At 35.4% G+C, this 17,473-nt stretch overlaps 3 protein-coding genes across 4 annotated transcripts in view; 2 read left to right on the plus strand and 1 right to left on the minus strand.

The window, feature by feature from the left end:
• LOC135692279 (polycystin family receptor for egg jelly) overlaps positions 1-5,147 on the plus strand; it is a 32,020-nt gene extending 26,873 nt beyond the window's left edge. Inside the window, exons 24-27 of the mRNA XM_065210378.2 lie at positions 390-644; positions 1,158-1,550; positions 1,903-2,095; positions 2,750-5,147. Coding sequence (XP_065066450.2) covers positions 390-644; positions 1,158-1,550; positions 1,903-2,095; positions 2,750-4,308 — 2,400 coding nt within the window. The 3' untranslated portion in view covers positions 4,309-5,147. The remainder of the gene's footprint in view (positions 1-389; positions 645-1,157; positions 1,551-1,902; positions 2,096-2,749) is intronic.
• A 751-nt stretch (positions 5,148-5,898) lies between these two features.
• On the minus strand, positions 5,899-13,859 carry LOC135692280 (uncharacterized). 2 transcript variants are annotated; one of them, XM_065210379.2, is made up of 5 exons: positions 13,597-13,859; positions 10,933-11,027; positions 9,780-10,069; positions 8,678-8,922; positions 5,899-6,238 (listed from the first exon to the last, which is right to left on the minus strand). In XM_065210379.2, exons 1-5 carry the CDS (start codon positions 13,711-13,713, stop codon positions 5,963-5,965), a joined length of 1,023 nt encoding a protein of 340 aa, XP_065066451.1. In that variant the 5' UTR covers positions 13,714-13,859; the 3' UTR covers positions 5,899-5,962. The 2 variants fall into 2 exon arrangements, with proteins under 2 accessions (XP_065066451.1, XP_065066452.1); XM_065210380.2 differs by lacking the exon at positions 5,899-6,238 and adding an exon at positions 6,259-7,695.
• Positions 13,860-13,911: 52 nt separating this feature from the next.
• On the plus strand, positions 13,912-17,365 carry LOC135692282 (meiosis expressed gene 1 protein homolog). Its single transcript, XM_065210383.2, has 4 exons — positions 13,912-14,059; positions 15,654-15,834; positions 16,229-16,296; positions 17,087-17,365. The coding sequence occupies exons 2-4, from the start codon at positions 15,693-15,695 to the stop codon at positions 17,213-17,215; spliced, it is 339 nt and encodes a 112-aa protein (XP_065066455.1). The 5' UTR covers positions 13,912-14,059; positions 15,654-15,692; the 3' UTR covers positions 17,216-17,365.
• The last annotated feature ends 108 nt before the right edge of the window (positions 17,366-17,473 follow it).

Consider the following 17,473-nt stretch of genomic DNA (forward strand, 5'->3'; position numbering starts at 1 on the left):
CTGATTTGATGCTAACATGAGCATTATCAATGATAACAATATTATTCCTTACTATGTACTTTTAGTTGCTCGAAATATAAGAATTATACGGTTTTACCATTGACAACGCGGGCAAATAATGCCCAAATGTGGTATAAATTCACATATAGTGTTGATTTATTAAAACAAATTAAATTATAGTGAATATTCAGTGAATATTACGTTTGGTTTCTCATCACTGTCTGTGAAGCAGACTTCAAAGACGTTGAAATTGGCAGCCAAAATATACAAAAGCCCAACGGTTAATGTTCTTAACCAGTTTAGCAAAGCTATTATTATCAAAACAAGATATTTGACAGAAGTTCTTAAATACTTGCCTGTATAAGCTCCTAACTATGAAAAAATTTCAGCAACCATTGCTACAGAAGACAAATGAATTAGAAGAAAAGAAAGAGGAAAAAGAAAACCAGAAGAAGAAAGAGTCTTACCTTTTCCCATATTGGTGTGTCTACGTAGGTTGGGGCCTGGCATTCATTGGTATCGTTTCATCATCCATTGTCGTTATTATATATGGAATGGTATTTGGAAATTCTGTTTCTTTGGAATGGCTTTCTTCAATAATACTTGGATTTATACAAGATATCGTTGTCATACAACCAATCAAGGTATGTAGATCTTTTAATGGCATTGTAATGTTTTTGTTAAAAATATCACAGCAACAATGGCTTACTGAAACCTTTTCCCAATAAAGGTATATTCCCTTTTCAGTAGAATGATATATATTTAAAAGAATGGAAGAAATTCCATCCAGCATCTTAATCTGCACAAAACGATTGGCTATATAGATTAAATCTTATTTTTCATATTCTTTTCTTAAACTGCCATGCTTCTAAAATAGCACTATTTTCAAAGATAAATAAAATAAAAACCAATATGAAATATGTAGCTCTAACTTAAAGAAAATTAATCATCAACGAATGCTCTTTGCATCAAAGCTTTTTATTTGGATCATCCTGCTTAGCCGTTTAACTGTGATAAAAATGGTGCATTGAACTTGCACGGAGAGATGCAAGCATCAGGATTCAGTTGCTACATAAGTTCACGGTTTGCCAAAATTAGAAAAAAACACGATTCTAGAATGCATTTGATGTGTTGTAATTCAGTGATAATTTTCATAGATCTTCGCCATCGCATTATTCTTTGCTGCAATAATAAAGAATGTTAAGGATGAGCGGCCACAAGTGGAAGAGCAAGGAAGGAAATTAGCAGAAGACGAAGAATGGCTGCATGCCCATGCCGACACGTCAATTGGCACAGGCGTTGACACAACCTCATTGCGGCCTCCTGAAGGTTTAAAACTTGACGCAATGCGAGAACTGCGGTTTAAAGAGCGCAAGATGTATGCAATAGTCAGGGAGATATTGCTTTACACGTTCTTTGTGCTGGTGACCTTCTCCATATCGTACTCACTGCGAGAGGAAGTTGGATTTTGGCAGACAAATGGCTTGGAGCGTTTATTCAATTTGCCAACCAAAGAAACAGGGCAGTTTGAAAAGGATCAATTCTCTGGGGTACGATTAAGAATTTACCTGATATTTTCGTGAAAGAACATCTTTAATAAAAATGTATTTTCAAAACCATTTTACTGACAACCCTGAAGCTGATATCACAAGAATTTTTTTAAATACTTTTTACATCTGAAAAAAGGTCTAGAGCAAGAAAACTTTTTCTTCAAACGAGTCTAGTTGTTAATTTCAAACAATTGGCAATACCGTAAGGAGCGTAACTCCTGTTTGTGATTTTCTGATGGAAACAATAATTATTGAAAATGTCCATATACATTTCCATTAAATATATTAAAGAGGCATTTTATTGCATTAGGTTTCATCAGATTTATTGGTTCTTCGTTTGACTCTGTCTTAGGTTCTTTCATATAACGACTTTTGGCAGTGGAGTGACAAAGTTCTTGTTGATGAGTTGTTTCCAACTCCCTGGTACGACAAAAACGTAGATTATCCACAAAAGACAAAAGATTTTCCAGGAAAACTCCTCATAAATGACTTAAACCACAAGATTGTGAATGGAGTAAGGCTGCGACAAGTTAGAGTGAAAAAAGGTAAGTTGCATGATCAGACATTGTTCTCTGTTACTTAAGCACAATGGAACAATTAAATTCAGTATACGGGGAATTGCGAGGATTCAACAACGCTAAGCAAATCTTCTTAAGTTAATTCTAAAATGCCCGACATGCATTTAAAACCTATAAATTATGAAAATCCACATGAATCGGGATAATTTTCTTAAGCAACTAACTTTCATTATTTTGGGCTTCAAGATCACGAGCCGTTTAAAAATAGTTTCAAAAGTCACTCCCATGTCCATTAAGAAAACCAGGTTCTAAAACTTCCCACGTCATCTAACTCAAAACATAGGCTGATTTCAAAGACGTAGGAAGCATTTCAAAAGAGGGGGCACATGTAGGCAAAAAAGGGACCTACGACTATGGCTTATCGTTGAAGTTCAGTAAGTAAATTAAGGCAGTAATTTGAGCATGCATTGACCTGGTATTGGCGTAGCAATTTAAAGAAAAGCCAAGTTTTTTGTTTACACCAACTCATAATGCTATAGATTGACAAAGTGCATTTAACTTCTGATAGAATCGCAAAACTGAAAGTGAAAGGTACGGTTGATGGTGACAAAAATATGATTCTTAACAGCATTATAAAAGGTTTTAAGAATATTTGGTAAACAATATTTTCCAATCTAATAGATTCTTGCAAAAAGGCGAAACTTGTAAAAGATGTCATCAGTATCGACTGTTCTGCACCGTATGGCTTGTCAGCAGAGGACCAGTCGCATTCCGTATTCAATTGGACAAACGATGTGGAAGATCGGCCTACGATTACCCGTGAAAATCAACCATGGCTCTACCAAAAGTGGAACGAGCTTGATGGCTACCCATTCATGGCAGAATTAACATCTTACTTTGGGGGTGGCTATACGCAAGACCTGTTCCCAAGATGGCCTAATAAGGAAAATTTAGAGAAGCTGAAAAGAGCACGGTGGATCGACCGACACACAAGGGCTGTTATCATTGAGTTTGCATTGTTCAACCCTTCAACAAATCACTTCAGCATGGTAACAATCACCTTTGAGTTCGCTGCCACAGGAGGCTGTATACACTACTACAGTATCTATACATTCAAACTATATAGATACACAACTGGATATGCTTTCTTCACTATTGTTTGCGAGGTTCTCTTCCTCCTTCTGCTACTTATGTATTTGTACAGAGAGGGGAAAGAATGGTACCAGTTAAGGGCAAAGTATTTCACTCAATTCTGGAATTTGGTCGAAGTGATCATCAACCTCCTTTCAATCGTCGCAATTGGATTTTATTTCTACAGACAGAAACTAGCGAGCGACCTCCTGCGACGGCTGCCGGCCAAAAAGCCACAAACATTCATTAACTTTCAGTTCGCAGCCTACATCGACCAGATCTTCATTTATATTGTTTCCCTGATCGTGTTCTTTGTCAGCATAAAGTTCATCAAGCTATTGCGATTCAACCGTCGCATGTCAATCCTAGCCGAAACCCTGAAAGATGCCTGGTACCCTCTAGGTATGTTTTCAATTGTGATGGGCATTGTCTTAACAAGTACCTTTGCCTTTGCAACAATCGTTTTCGGACGACACATGTACGGGTATCGTAACATGCTGGTTACAGCGGCCACCCAAATAAGTTTGCTCCTTGGCAAGTTCAATTTCTACGAATACCAAGACACAAACAGAGTTATTGGGCCGATATTTTTCCTGCTTTATATCATCATGGTGAATTGGATCCTATTGAATATGTTTCTGTCGATCATCAATGACAGCTACGAAGTGGTATCCAGCGGCTTGAAGGAGCAGTCAAATGATTACGAAATCGTGGATTTTGTTATGGATCAGTTCAAAGCGTGGATAGGTTACGGCAAGACCCGAAAGGAAGAGATACAACAAAACATCCGTTGGCAGAGTGCTACAAAGAAGATGAATGCACTGAGAGCTTTTTCAGCAGCCTCCAACAAAAAGGGCGTGCATTGGGGAGATAAAGATGTACTGAGTGGCCTAACAAGCTCAGTTTATTGGCACGAAAACCCAACCATCTTTGAAAAGAAGGATCTTGATTCAAGCGAAATCAACAAAACCGTCGACCGTTTCATAGAATGCATTAACTTGCTGTATTTCGATGACACCGAAGTCGCAGAGAAAATGAGCAAAAAAGTGAAACAAGAAATCAGTGATTATGACTTCTTGAAGCAGCAAAAACAGTCAGAAAAAGAGTAATTTAAAGCACGCGATATTTTGTTTAATATTACTTTAAATTTAATTTCTTTAGTAAACTGACGAAGCCTCTATGGAGGGTAATAAGCTCTTTACATGATAAAATCCCTAGCAAATAGATTATTTTGAGGAGTATCACATGGGATGGGACCATTACGGAAAATGTCACTCACAATAGAGTCAGCCCTGTATCATAGAATTCAAGGGTTCAAGACAGTATGTCTCCTTACAACCCATGATGAGTTTATCTCCCTTTAAGTCGAGGTGAAACACATGTTGAACACAAGGTAACCAAGTCTCAGCTGGGGCTGGACCCTCATTTAAATGCTGCTGTACCATTCCAGATGAGATTTTTCAGAATTTCTATGGGTTTTTATTGGGGTATCTAAGCAGAACGGATATAGCGCAAAAGCATTCGGCAAGGCCCGTTTTGAGTCGGTTCGTAATGGCACAAGTGTTTCAAAGATCGAATATTTGATTTTCAGACATAGTTTTGTTTGTTCTGATTCGGCTAAAATACCCAAAACAAATGGTGCTTGATATGGACTAGGTAATTTTTCAGTTTGCCATCTATATGATGTGTATATACTTTACAAATGTTTCGACAGTGGCTATTAGTGTTCGGCAATGAAAACAAAGCGGGCGATGTTTTGTGCACTTGGCGGCAATTGCATCTCCTCCACAACGCCACTAGTCGTTACTTCGAGATGTACGTATTTGATAATAAAAACAACTTTACTCTTCTATGTTATTTTCGGGTATTTAATGATGTAGTGATTGCTTTAAGCAGGATGGGATTAATTAAACTAAGCTTTATCAAATTCAGTGAATGAGTCACAAGAGCAGCTATGTATATATAAGCTACATTCTTTGCTTTGTTACACTATCTTCTGATGTTTAATATCAACCTTCAATGGGAGACTTTTTGCAAAGATTTGAGGCGGACTAGGGCTACCAATGCTACGTTGCTCATGAAAGAAGATTTGCTCAAAGAAAATCTTTTATCAATAGGTGAATAAAACTTTTGAGCAAATTTTGACGGGAAGAGACCGGAATCATGACTAGCCATTCTGTACAGTGGCTATCCCGTACTTTATGATAAGATATTACCTAAAAAGCCATGGGCTCTTCAAGAATCTATTCAAGAGATTCGCGTTCTAACAGAAAAGGCTTATTCTCTGTTATTTTTTATGATTATATGAACGTGAAATAGTAAATTAGAATGCTACTACTTCACCATCGGCGCATGTACAACACTGTTTAGAAGAGATCAAAAATTCTGTAACTGCAATCTTCATTAAGACTGGATAGAAAAGCTTAAAATTTTGCCTCACACTAAAGTACTTTTCGTCCAACCTTACTCTGGGCATATGCCCCGGGTATGAAATATGATAATAGTCCAACCTAAACAGAAATTTGCATCAAAGGATAGATCGAAGATAACTTCAGAGGGGTAATGGCGCAATTGATTGGCTCGTTGTATTGACCAATAGGGAGCAACTTTCAAGTCAGAAGGTTGAAGAGCCCAAGTGAAGTATGAATGTCTTTACAGTAAAAACCTACACATAAGAAACTCACTATAGGAAACTACAGTTTGACATTTTCAAGAGCTTTGACAAAGATTTGACAAAAATTCACTAGGCAATCTTTTCCAGTATCATCCTGGAAAAAGAACTTCTACAGTATTTGATATCAATCCATTAGAGTATATTCCAGTTAATTTCCACGAGTGACGGTTTTTCTTCTCTTGTTCGTCTCTATGAAGATTTCCTGATTGAGTTTGATTTTTTGTCCTTTTCGTCAGCAGCTCGTTTGTAGTTTGGTTTGTCATGATAAGAAAAACATGGAACAAGTAGAAGCAAGTCAGGGCCACAAATAAGCAAACCAAGAAAAGCAGCAAAATTGCCATCAGAGGGTACGACGTTGCCAAATACTAAAAAAGACGCGGTAATTGAAAACAGGAACCGCGGAAGCAGGAGGAACGAGGGGGCTTTAGCCCCCCCCAATAAATTTAAAAATAGACTTAAACCTTAAACCATAAAAAAGTTTCCTTGTATCTTGTTCTTAGCATGTTTAGTCCCCCACCCCCCCCCAAATATTCGCAGTAATAATAAATCGCAATTGTGCAGTAATAAACTCAAACTTTACGCAACGATAATACTAAAAACAAAAGTGATTTGGTATTGACAAGTAAGATTGCAGTAACTACCAGTAGACCAGGAAAGTGGCATGCTCCGGCAGGACATAAATGGGGAATTAAAGCGTCCCTTCCCTCCACTAGCTTACAGGTCCAGCCTGACCCGACTGGTACCACCTGGCAGGGTTCCCTTGCTCAGGGTTACGAGCGATGGCCAACGGCTAACTCGGTGGGAGACCAAAGGCTTACTCGGCGGGATGAGCTACGACTCCAGGGGTCAACGGCTTCGGACGGAAGAACTCCTGAAAAGAGGAATGGTGTCCCTTTAAAAACACTGTAGAGGTGGTTCTGGGGGCCCATCTCTACTATGAGCCCCTTAGTTTTATCTATGACCATGACAACAAACCAAAACTCAGATTTTGGCAAACGGGGTATCAGGAGCGAGAAGGGCCTTGATAGTCTAGCACGTAGGAGGGGATGTGGGACAGCAAGCAACCCTGCACCGTCATCCAGCGACTGCTACAACATCAAAACATGGAATGTAAGAGTATTAAACAAGAAAAGCGAGCAAATGTGGTTCAAGAAATTGATAGAGTGGATATTGATATCTTAGTATTGTCTGAAACTCACTGGAAAGATGTAGGAGAATTCAAGACCAGCATGCCAACAGTACCAGGACAGTATGGCATCATCTATTCAGGAGGAAAGCAAAGCAGACAAGGTGTGGCATTCATTGTAAATGAAAGAACTAAGAAGTCCACTTTATACTATCATGCAGTTAATGAGAGAATTATGCTTATGAAATTACAAGAAAAAAGCAGTGAACTCCTTATCATACAAATTTATGGTAGTACAGAAGACACGGACAGAGAACAGGTTGAAGAATTCTATCAGTTATTGGATATTACAATAAAGGGACACAAGAAGAGCAATGACAAAGTTATAGTAATGGGGGACTTCAATGGAAGAGTGGGTAAAAGTAAATGCAGTAAATATAGTTGGCAAGTTTGGACTTGGACAAAGAACACATAATGGGGATAGACTAATAGAATTCTGCAAAAAGTACCATCTTATAGTTTCAAATACCTGGTTTGAGCAAAAAGAAAGCGCAAAGCACACTTGGATATCGCCAGACCAAAGAACAAAGAATCAAATAGATTACATTTTGATAAACGAAAGATACTGGAATAGCGTGAGCAATTCAAAAAGCAGACCAGGAGCAGACTGTGGATCAGATCACAACCCAGTTATTGCTAAAACCAAAACAAGACTTAAAATTATAAAGAAGAAAAGAATAAAACATGGAATATCTAAAATCTACAGAACAAAGATGTAAAGGAAAAATTCAAGGCTAAGTTTTTTAACATATACCAAGAAAAACACGACATGGAAATAAGTGAAATAAGGAATAATATCAAGGAATGCATACAAATAACAACAGATGAAATATGCGGGAACAACAACCAAGAAACAAAACAAAAGTGGATGACAGTTGAGAAACTAAAAAAGATAAAAGATAGAATAAAAAGAAGAAGAATAAAAAATCAAGCAACCATGGGCAGTAACAACAAACAAAAAGAACTAACCAGGGAAATCCAAAGAGACTGCCGAAAAGCAAAAGAGGAATACTATGAAAGAAAATGTGATGAATCTACATCTTCTCAGTAGTAGAATATGGAAGGGAGGCATGGACATACAGCAAAGTAATAACAGAAAAAAAACTTCATGCTTTTGAAATATGGTGCTACAGGAGAATTCTGAAAACAAGCTATTTTATCTATGTGTAATCCAATATAAAAATATTTATCCAATATAAAAAATGTATCCAATGCTATTTTGTTTTCTTTGGCTCACTTTGGCTTCAGACTGCAGAAAATCTAGCCATCCTCAAGACGTCTCAACAGTTTATCACAGTCACGCTTAATAGGCTATAGATCAAGATTGTACTGTCAAAAATGGGTGTTTGTTTGGTTTTTTCATGATTCAACATGCCACCATTTTTAAACTGAAAAAACTCAATGAATCTCCAGTACTAAACCATCTTAAGAGAAACCCTAGGTTTGGCTAAATGATGTGATAAACCTCAAATAAGGTTCCAAATTGGATAAAAAGGATTGTGTTTCTGTCATGCTAAACTATCTGATTTCATAAGTGTAAAAAATTGATAAAAAAATAAATTTTAGCAATTATGAGCAATTTTGATGGATTTTAGCAAATAAAATTTAAGGATCATACCTGTATAACAGTCCTTAAAGATGCACTGTGAACTTGTCCATATTTGTCAACAAAATTTGCAACATGAAGTTCATTGACATTAACTATGTGTATAAAAACCATTATGATCATAAAGGATGACACACCACACATAAGCACTAATGAAAGCAGAAATGCAGCAAAATATCTGTGATTGTTCCTACCAATGCAGACATTGAGAAATGAGCAGTGGTGATCAAATCGTGCAATACAAAGGTTGCACAAGCCTGAAATTTAAAAGAATTGAATGCATGTAGTGGGAGTAAATCATTATGAAAAGCTTAAGAGAAAAATCTGATAAAAAGGTTTCTGCATGCTGGTAAGATTTGATAAATAAAAAAGGAAACCAAAATGAAGTTACCTGAGGGTTCTCTCAACTAAAGGCAAGGTTTTTAGCCTGCCAATATTTAAAGATTTTACAGTTTGCTAATATACAAACAGTTTTCACTTGCTGTATGAAGGTCTCTCTATGAAAATATTTAACAGAAACAGGCAGAAATAATTAACCGGAATACAATGCACAGTGAACTATGTATACCCTTGCACCAATATATGCTAGATTGTTGCATTTTTCAAAATATCTCATGTTTTTATTTTGTTCCTCCTAAACAGAAGACTGCACAACTCAAAACTGCTAAATATTATCATCAAATTGCTGCTACCAAATACCTAGCACAGTTCTTGAGAATCCATGGTAAATTACCATATACTTGAATTTGGTCAGATTCTAAGGTCCCTAGACCACCATGTTTGCATTAGAAGGTACACTTAATATGTTATATCTAGTGAAATGATAGGTTACAAGTAGTGTCACTAATATTTTTCAATTGCTCCTAGGCATAAGCCTATAAGACATATTTTTCAAGCTTCATTGTTTCAAATTAGCATTCAAGAGTTAAAAATATAATATACATAAATCATGTATATTTCAAGTAGGGCATAAATGTACAAATTATTCAGTCCCAGAGTGTTTCACTTTTACATAATTTGCTACATTATACTCTAACGTCTGTTCGATGCTTCTTCACTTTATGATAAAAGCAAAAAAGGAAAGGTAACTTCACAAATCACAACTGATACTTACTGCAATGCTTTGAGCGTGCTGGCTTTTTCAGATGGCATGTTTGGCAGTCTTTAGGAGCATACATACAACCATCATACTTGTAGTCCTTTAAATACTTTGAAACAGTTTGTCTTGTTACTATCCCGGGATCAGAGCAGCAGCAAGCAACAAATAAGATTAGGTGTATGATGAGCAGATAGTAAGGCACTCTTCCCATGAGTGACTCAGAAACATATTTAAATGCTGTTTTTGTGTAGGCTGCATATCCAAAGAACAATAATGTGGCATAGAGCAGCTGAAATAATGGATTCCTAAAATAAAACAATAAACTAAGTCTAGTTGAGTTAATAAAAACTGATAAAATTTAAGCACTGTTGACAAATATTAAGGAGGTAAAGTTGGCAGATTAGCAAAAAATTCAATGCAAAAGCTAAATAATAAATTGGTATCAGATTGGAATCAACTCTTTGACATAGAAACATTAGCTATGGTTCTTTTCCAGTAAAAAGGAAATATTTTATTGCATCAAGCATGGTATATATTTTCAACATAGCTGGGGCAAAGATAAAGAAAATTGCTAGAAGGTTGCAGATCCCCAGATTTGCCAAACAAAAATGGCATTCTTAAGGTATGACAATTGGCATTACTTTAACTGCTTCCAGTAAAATCTTGAAGCATTTGAGATGAAGGGATGGAGTACATAATATGTATTAACTTGTTTATCACTATTGACATATCTTCAAAGTAAAATTCTTTGGATCAATAGGCTATCCTAGAAAGCTGTTTGATCACATGTGTACACCTCCAGACATGCCTAAAACTTCTGAGGCATGCTTATTGATTTGGTGAAAACAGGCCACTCTGTTTAAGTCAAAACAATAATGCTGGTGTTTCCATGTTTATCTCTTCTTGTAATCTTTGTTCGTTCTCTTTTTGAAACTGAGATTGAATGACTCCATTTTCAAGTGCCTTTTTCTTGGATGTTCCTTATGAAGTGACACATATTCAAATGATTTCATATTACCAGGACTGAATAGGCATCTAAGAATCTAGAAACTTGCCCACAGGCCCGAAGTTGGGGAGTCCAGCTCCCATTGACCCCATTTGGCTACCCTTCTACATCGCAGTCATGGTAACAATAAGACTTTTCTCATAATATGGAGTAGTGTCATACCTCTCATAAAATATAAAAATTTTTGCCTTTTCAGTCCATTTCTTGACAGCAGTAGGAATGAATTTCTTGCATCCAGCATCCAAATTTTTGAAAATCTAAAAGGATTTTTAACATACGAAAGTGTAAAAATAACATAATAGATATAAAAAAATATAAAAAAGAGCTTTAGCATTTCAAATAGCTTTAAACTTGAAAATTGTTAGTATGGCAAATCAATAAATCATTTGTGAAATAAATCATTTCATTAACATTCAAATACATTTCTTAGAAAGTGCTAGAATTAGTCTCTTCCTTGAATGTCTAAAAACTATTCTCGATGAGAGAAACTTGTTTTCTAGGGAACTACAATCTTTTTCTTCAGAAAATTACAGAAATTTTTTTGCAGAATGCTTTTATCAATAATTTTGATGATTTCAACAGAGATTTTGAAAATGTTGCATTTATCATCTCATGCCCAGGAACCTTAATATGATTTGCCAGAAAAAAGGTTGCTGGCGGGAGACCAGCAGCTCTTTCAGTGGTCTCCTTCATATGGCCAATGGTCCTCAAAACAGAACTCTGGGGTAGATAATTCTAGTAGAAAAATTTGTTCGCCCAGTGGTTACCCTGTGTAACAATAAGTGGTCTCCTGCAGATCCTGGTCATCCTGAGTGCATGGGAGACTGAATTGTCCATCCCTAACAATTATTTTTCTTCTTTAACTTAGAATTTGTTTAGAGATTGGCTTCAAGCTTATAGTTGAATTACACTGGGGTCACAAAAGTATGAAAATGGTAAGTCAAAATGTCGGCTCACAGTGACCACCAGCCTTAGCCAACCAATTTCAAAAGCAGAATTATGAGGTGAAGGGCTTGGAAATGATAGTTTATGGTAAGAAGATGCATTTATTATTCTTTTGACTTTTGGTTATCTCAATTTGGAAACAATCATTGAAAGGCCAGTTCAAGTATTGATAATTTCAGCAACTGTATTAGACAAAAGGACCTTGAGGCCTTATTTAAAGACAACTAATGCAATGAACATTGTAGGATCTGTAACTTTTCTTGAAATTTTCACCTCAACATTTTACTTTTTGTATATTAAGTTTTTTAATAAATTGTATGTAAATAGTGTCCCAAATTAGCAGAAATGCTAAATCAATTTGACACTGAAATAAAGTTATTATTATTATTATTATTATTATTATTATTATAATAAAGAGATGTGGCCAATAAATTTAGTACCTCAGTGAGGGGGAGTTTATATTTCAGACAAAAATAAAACGTCTTTGACGACCTTAAGCAAACGATTGTAAGATATAATCTGATATGTATTTCAAGCTAATCTAATGGGTGTATCGCAAATTTTTTGTTCACTTTGCTTGGCTTGCAGGGCACCCTCCTTTGTACCTCTAAAGAATATTTGACAATTTCCCCTAGTTATAGGTTTTGGAACTTCCAGCTGAAAATTGCAGATTGTATAAATATTATCATGAAAGTAGGAAAAAGCTGCAATTCTGAAAACTGTCCTACATTGATGGATGGGACTTATTGAAAATGTCAATGTATGTAAACAAATTTTCTGACAAGATTTACATCATCAATGTTAGTAAAAAAATACCGCCCAGCATACATCAAAGTCTTCAAATTTATCCTTAGAATATTTATGATTTCGGGCCAAAAAGCGAATTTTAAAGATGTTTATTGAATTTTTCCTATTTATCCCAGCTATGACAAGGTGTCTCTCCCTCTCTCGCCAGTAGCTGTTTTCCTATTCGACCCAGAAACGGCAAAATAGAGTCCTCTGTAAACAAGGGCCTTAATTATTGTAATTCATAGTCTGATATGAATTTATCTAGTGATATACCTTAATTTATAACAGCCTAAAAGGTGTTAACAACAGATTGGATGATTTTACGTGCTGAAATGAGGTAAGTTCCCTGTTTCATGTTTTTTCCTTGCTTTTTTGAAGATTTCCCTATTTGACCCCAAACGCCGATTTCCCTATTTGACCCCAAGCGCCACGATCACTCAGCTGATTATTTTGAGAAATCTTGTAACCTTGATGCAGGATGTTTGAAATTTGGATTGATGAGAGAGTGTGTATTTTTCCTTGCAATTTCTACCTTTTGCTATTTATTTTGAATTAAAACGATGCTTTTTTAACGAGTTTTGTCTTTTTGCTCCCGTAGCTACAGAGGAGCCAAGCTTCAAGCTAACGTAGAAGCAAAACATTGCGATTTATACTGCTAAATTTACTGTAGTTGAATTAAAAAAACATCTAAAAGGAGGTTTGAAGCATGCCTAATCCGATTCTGAGGTTTGTTTAAAGATATCAGTCCAATTTTTGGAGTTATTAACGATTTCCCTATATGACCCCGATTTCCCTATTTGACCCCGTTCCCCATTTGACCCCGAGCGCTGCCAACATGATTGCAGCGTGATGAACATGTTTCATTTACATTTGCTAGTGACAAATCACGAGACGAGATCTCGTTTTGAAATAGTTGTGCTATACTTTTGGCAAACTTTTATGGGACCAGACCAGGTATGCTTTTGGCTATTATTCATGGGACAGGGTTAGGGTGCAAAATGCTTTCCTCACGCCTGCAGGCGGCGAGACAATATTGATTGGAAAATGTTTCCATTACTTTGGTGTAAAGAAAGGTGAATTTGAGCAACTCACGTAATTGAGAAATCTGTTATCTTCGATGCTTATCCATCCAAGTGATACGAAAACAACAGCAACTATGAAAACTATGGTGTAAATAAATAATAACATCATTAGAAATAGTGCATCCATTTTCCTTACTTTATTTTTATGAATCTAAATGAACTGAATTGCTGCCTCCTTTTGAATTTTTCCTTTCTTTTGCCAGAGTTTCTTTCATTCGCTAAGTTTTATTAAAACTAAATTCTGTTAGAAATGATAAGAAACTTTTGCAGCGATTATGTAGGATTACGTTTTCTTTCCACGATGGCAGCGTGTATTTCATTCCATTAGCTAAATAACCATTTTTAGTTAAGCCTCTTTTTGGCACTGTTTCCAAGGAAACAAGTTGTTATTCTCCTTTAAATATTCGAATCCGTTTAACCGAAGCAAGGGAAGGTGCATAAGCGCAGATCGGAGAACATTTTATTTAGAAGCAGTGAGTAGCCTAACACCTTTTTTTTCCTTAAGTAAACTATCATTTTGCTTTCTCGACGAATCAAATATTTAAATATCATCGTTGGTCTAGTCCCAAACATCATGTGTCTTGCTGAAGGATTTTTATCAAGGCCAAATTATGTCGTATTCATCCATTGTCGCTAAAGCTAACTGAACTTGTGGAACATTTTATACATCCCGTGTATTGAGGACACAACCTTAAGTTTTACCCCGTGTTATGAAGCGTACAAATGATAATTATAGGCCTAAATTTGTTTCTTATGAATCCGCTTCTGGAGATGATTAATCAAATGTTAGAGCAACTATTATAGGAAGGAAATTAAGTGCAGGGAAAGCCTTTTTTATACAAATGGGAGGACAATGGCCTATTGTTTTAATAATGGAAAGATGCTGGGGCATTAGGGGCTTTAGGGGTCTGGCCCTCTGCGCACTATTATGAAATACAGGGTTCAATAAAAAATCCTCAACAGTTTGATATTCTTGATACTTAACATGTTTGTGTTTGTCAAAAACTATACATACTAAAATAGGCAACAAGAAGGCACCACAGATTTACAGTAGGTTATGGCAGTAGACCGGAATTCATGGAGACAATTGTCACATGTTGATACGCAATCTGCCATAGGCGAAGAAGGCAGATGATGATGATGGCAGTAGAATGGAAATGTAGGCTGGTTGAACAGACCACACTAAGTTGTAAAAAATTTCATTTGCAAGTAGCTTTCTCAGTTTTCAAACCCTGAAATCGTTATTGGATAATTAAGGAATACACATATGAATAAGGAAGGAAGCAGATTGATATTTTTGAATACCATGTAATGCTGACATCATATATATGCAATGCATCTTTTTGTATATGCCAATTTGTGCCAATACAAATAAACAAAATTTGTACATTGCTGTGCACCACTGATCTATTCCAGTGTGGGTCAAAAATTTTGTTTGCAAACAGGTGAAATAAATGAAATGTGTATTATTAGTATGAATATTTAGCATTCCCGTGTAGTAGATCCATGGAGTTGTTCTTTGGAAAATTCGACTACATTAACCCCCAGGTTGTAGCTTGACATGATTTTCTTAGATTTTGTCAAGTTAAGGACAAAATAAAAATTACATACATATATACATACTTACAATTCTTACTTGTTGTAGCAGGCAACTGTGAAGCTAATTTTGACCTTCAACAAACAAGTTTAAGAAAATCTAAATTGATATTTTTTTAACAATGTTCTATTAAAATTGAATTCAACTAATGTTAAGCTTGTTTGGAAGTTTCTAGTCTATGATTTGTCTAATGTTCAAAAGAACTACTGTAGGATGCACTTATAGTCACACCAAATATTCAATTAAAGCTGTAACTGTGAAAAATGTATGAACTGTAGACAAAGCTTAATTTAATACTTTTGCATATTTTGGTCTTAAATTTATGTGACTGTAGATAGTGCTGAGTGAATTTAAACAGGGTCAACAGTATTTGCCTTTTTGATCCCCATAACAGTATTTTAAAATTGAGATTTGATAGTCAAATTTTAAAATTTTTTAAACTTTTTACCCTTTTTTGTTGTCATTTGTAGGAATTATAACAGAGCTAGTTTTCTGTAGCTTTGTCAAGCATGAGTAAGCGGACACCCTCTTCGAAATCATTAGCCAGAACCAGAATATCAAGGGGTTTCTCCTCACCATCGGCAATGTCCTTTGCACCTCAACCAAAGTCTGTGTTAAGACCAAAGTCATGGACTGATGAAGTAGAAGAAGGTATGTGATTCAATCAATCACCAAAATCTTTCCTTTGTGATTGTCTGCAGTGCTTGAACTTTAATTTTTTTGATTTTATGGATACATTTAGTAGTATGTAGTATCAAAACAGTTTCAATAATTTAAAGCAAAATCTTTGAAGAATTTTACTGGACATTATTGTCTGAATCCAATTCACGAGGGTCTCGCAAGCCCTTCAGCATTGTTTATTGCTATTATCCGATGGATACAAGGACCTTCCATGTTCTGTAGCTTTATTTTTGTTGATGGATGTTGTAATAATTTGTTTCTTTTTGGAATATTAAAATTTTTTTATAAAAATCTTGATATTTGAATTAAAACCCTGCTTTTCAGCTTGTGTTTAAAATTAATGATGTATTTGAACTTTTTACAGCTTATAGATTTCAAATTGCTGGGTATAGAGATGAAATTGAGTACAAGGCGCTGCAAAAAGTTGAAGCAGTGAGTATTGTTAAAGTGTTTTTTCAATAAACATGCTACAAACACTTGAGCTGAAACTCAGAAAATTGTTCAATGTCGGTATTACTACTTAGCCAGTTTGCTGCCTCTGAGTCATACATACATCAACCTTTTTATTTGTTAGCTTAATAGATTGAACTAACAACTGTTAAATCAATCCTTTGCAATGGGCCAATTCTTTAAGTCATGGGTTAATTTTCTAAAATGGGGTAGAAATGTTATAGTTTTTGGTTTTCCTGTTCAGATACTTAAGCTAAGACTTTGGGAAAGCACTTTAATGTATTTTAGGGCAATGTCAAACAATGACAATTTTAAGCACAATTTGAACTTTCAATGTTTATATGGTTTTTCCTTTTGAAGTTGTGATGCTCTTCGGATGGTTCCTTTTGTGTTCACATTCTATAATCTATAGTTTTCTTCTACATTTACCAGGCAATGTAGACGAGTGGAGACAATTATTGGCGAGTTTTAATTGAGAAAGTTCGAGTAAACATTAACAATACAAGTCTTGACTCCTTGACAAGATCAAGAATTCTGTCTCCACTCATCCAATAGTCTTTAATTCTTGTCAAAAACCAGACAAATTCAATTTTTCAGTATAATGCAGCCAAGTAAATATATTGGAAGTCGTTAAATCTTTATTTGTGATTATATTTATATGAAAATTTGTTCTAGATATTTTTGAACTCTCATTTAGTGGACCTAACTTGATTGAGTCTGAACTTGACTTGGATCACAAAAAATTCTAGTTTTTCTATGCTTTCTCTTCAAGGTTGACAGGTGGCCAGATTCCGGTTATGTGAAAAAACTTCAACGAAAAGATGGGACTTTCTACTACTATAATAAAAAAAGAGAATGCAGGGACAAAGATGTTCATCGCATGAAAATATATGCCTATTAAATAGCATGCTAAAAGTGTTGTCTTCTAAAGTTTTTTAGGTTGTCTGTAAATAGTTTTATCTCTCTTATCATTTATTTTAAAGCTTGTAAATTTGATTTATCAATATGGTACTTAAATGTATGCATGTATTATCTCAAATTTAACTGTTTATGACCATTTTTCTTCTTAAAATATCCACAATTGCTAGCATGCATGTCAACAAAATATTAGAATAAATTAGCATCATTTGTTGCTTGTCACTAAACAAAATCATAGGCC

This window comes from Rhopilema esculentum, chromosome 13 (assembly GCF_057945365.1).
Source record: "Rhopilema esculentum isolate cy_ngs chromosome 13, ASM5794536v1, whole genome shotgun sequence".
NCBI lineage: Eukaryota > Metazoa > Cnidaria > Scyphozoa > Rhizostomeae > Rhizostomatidae > Rhopilema > Rhopilema esculentum.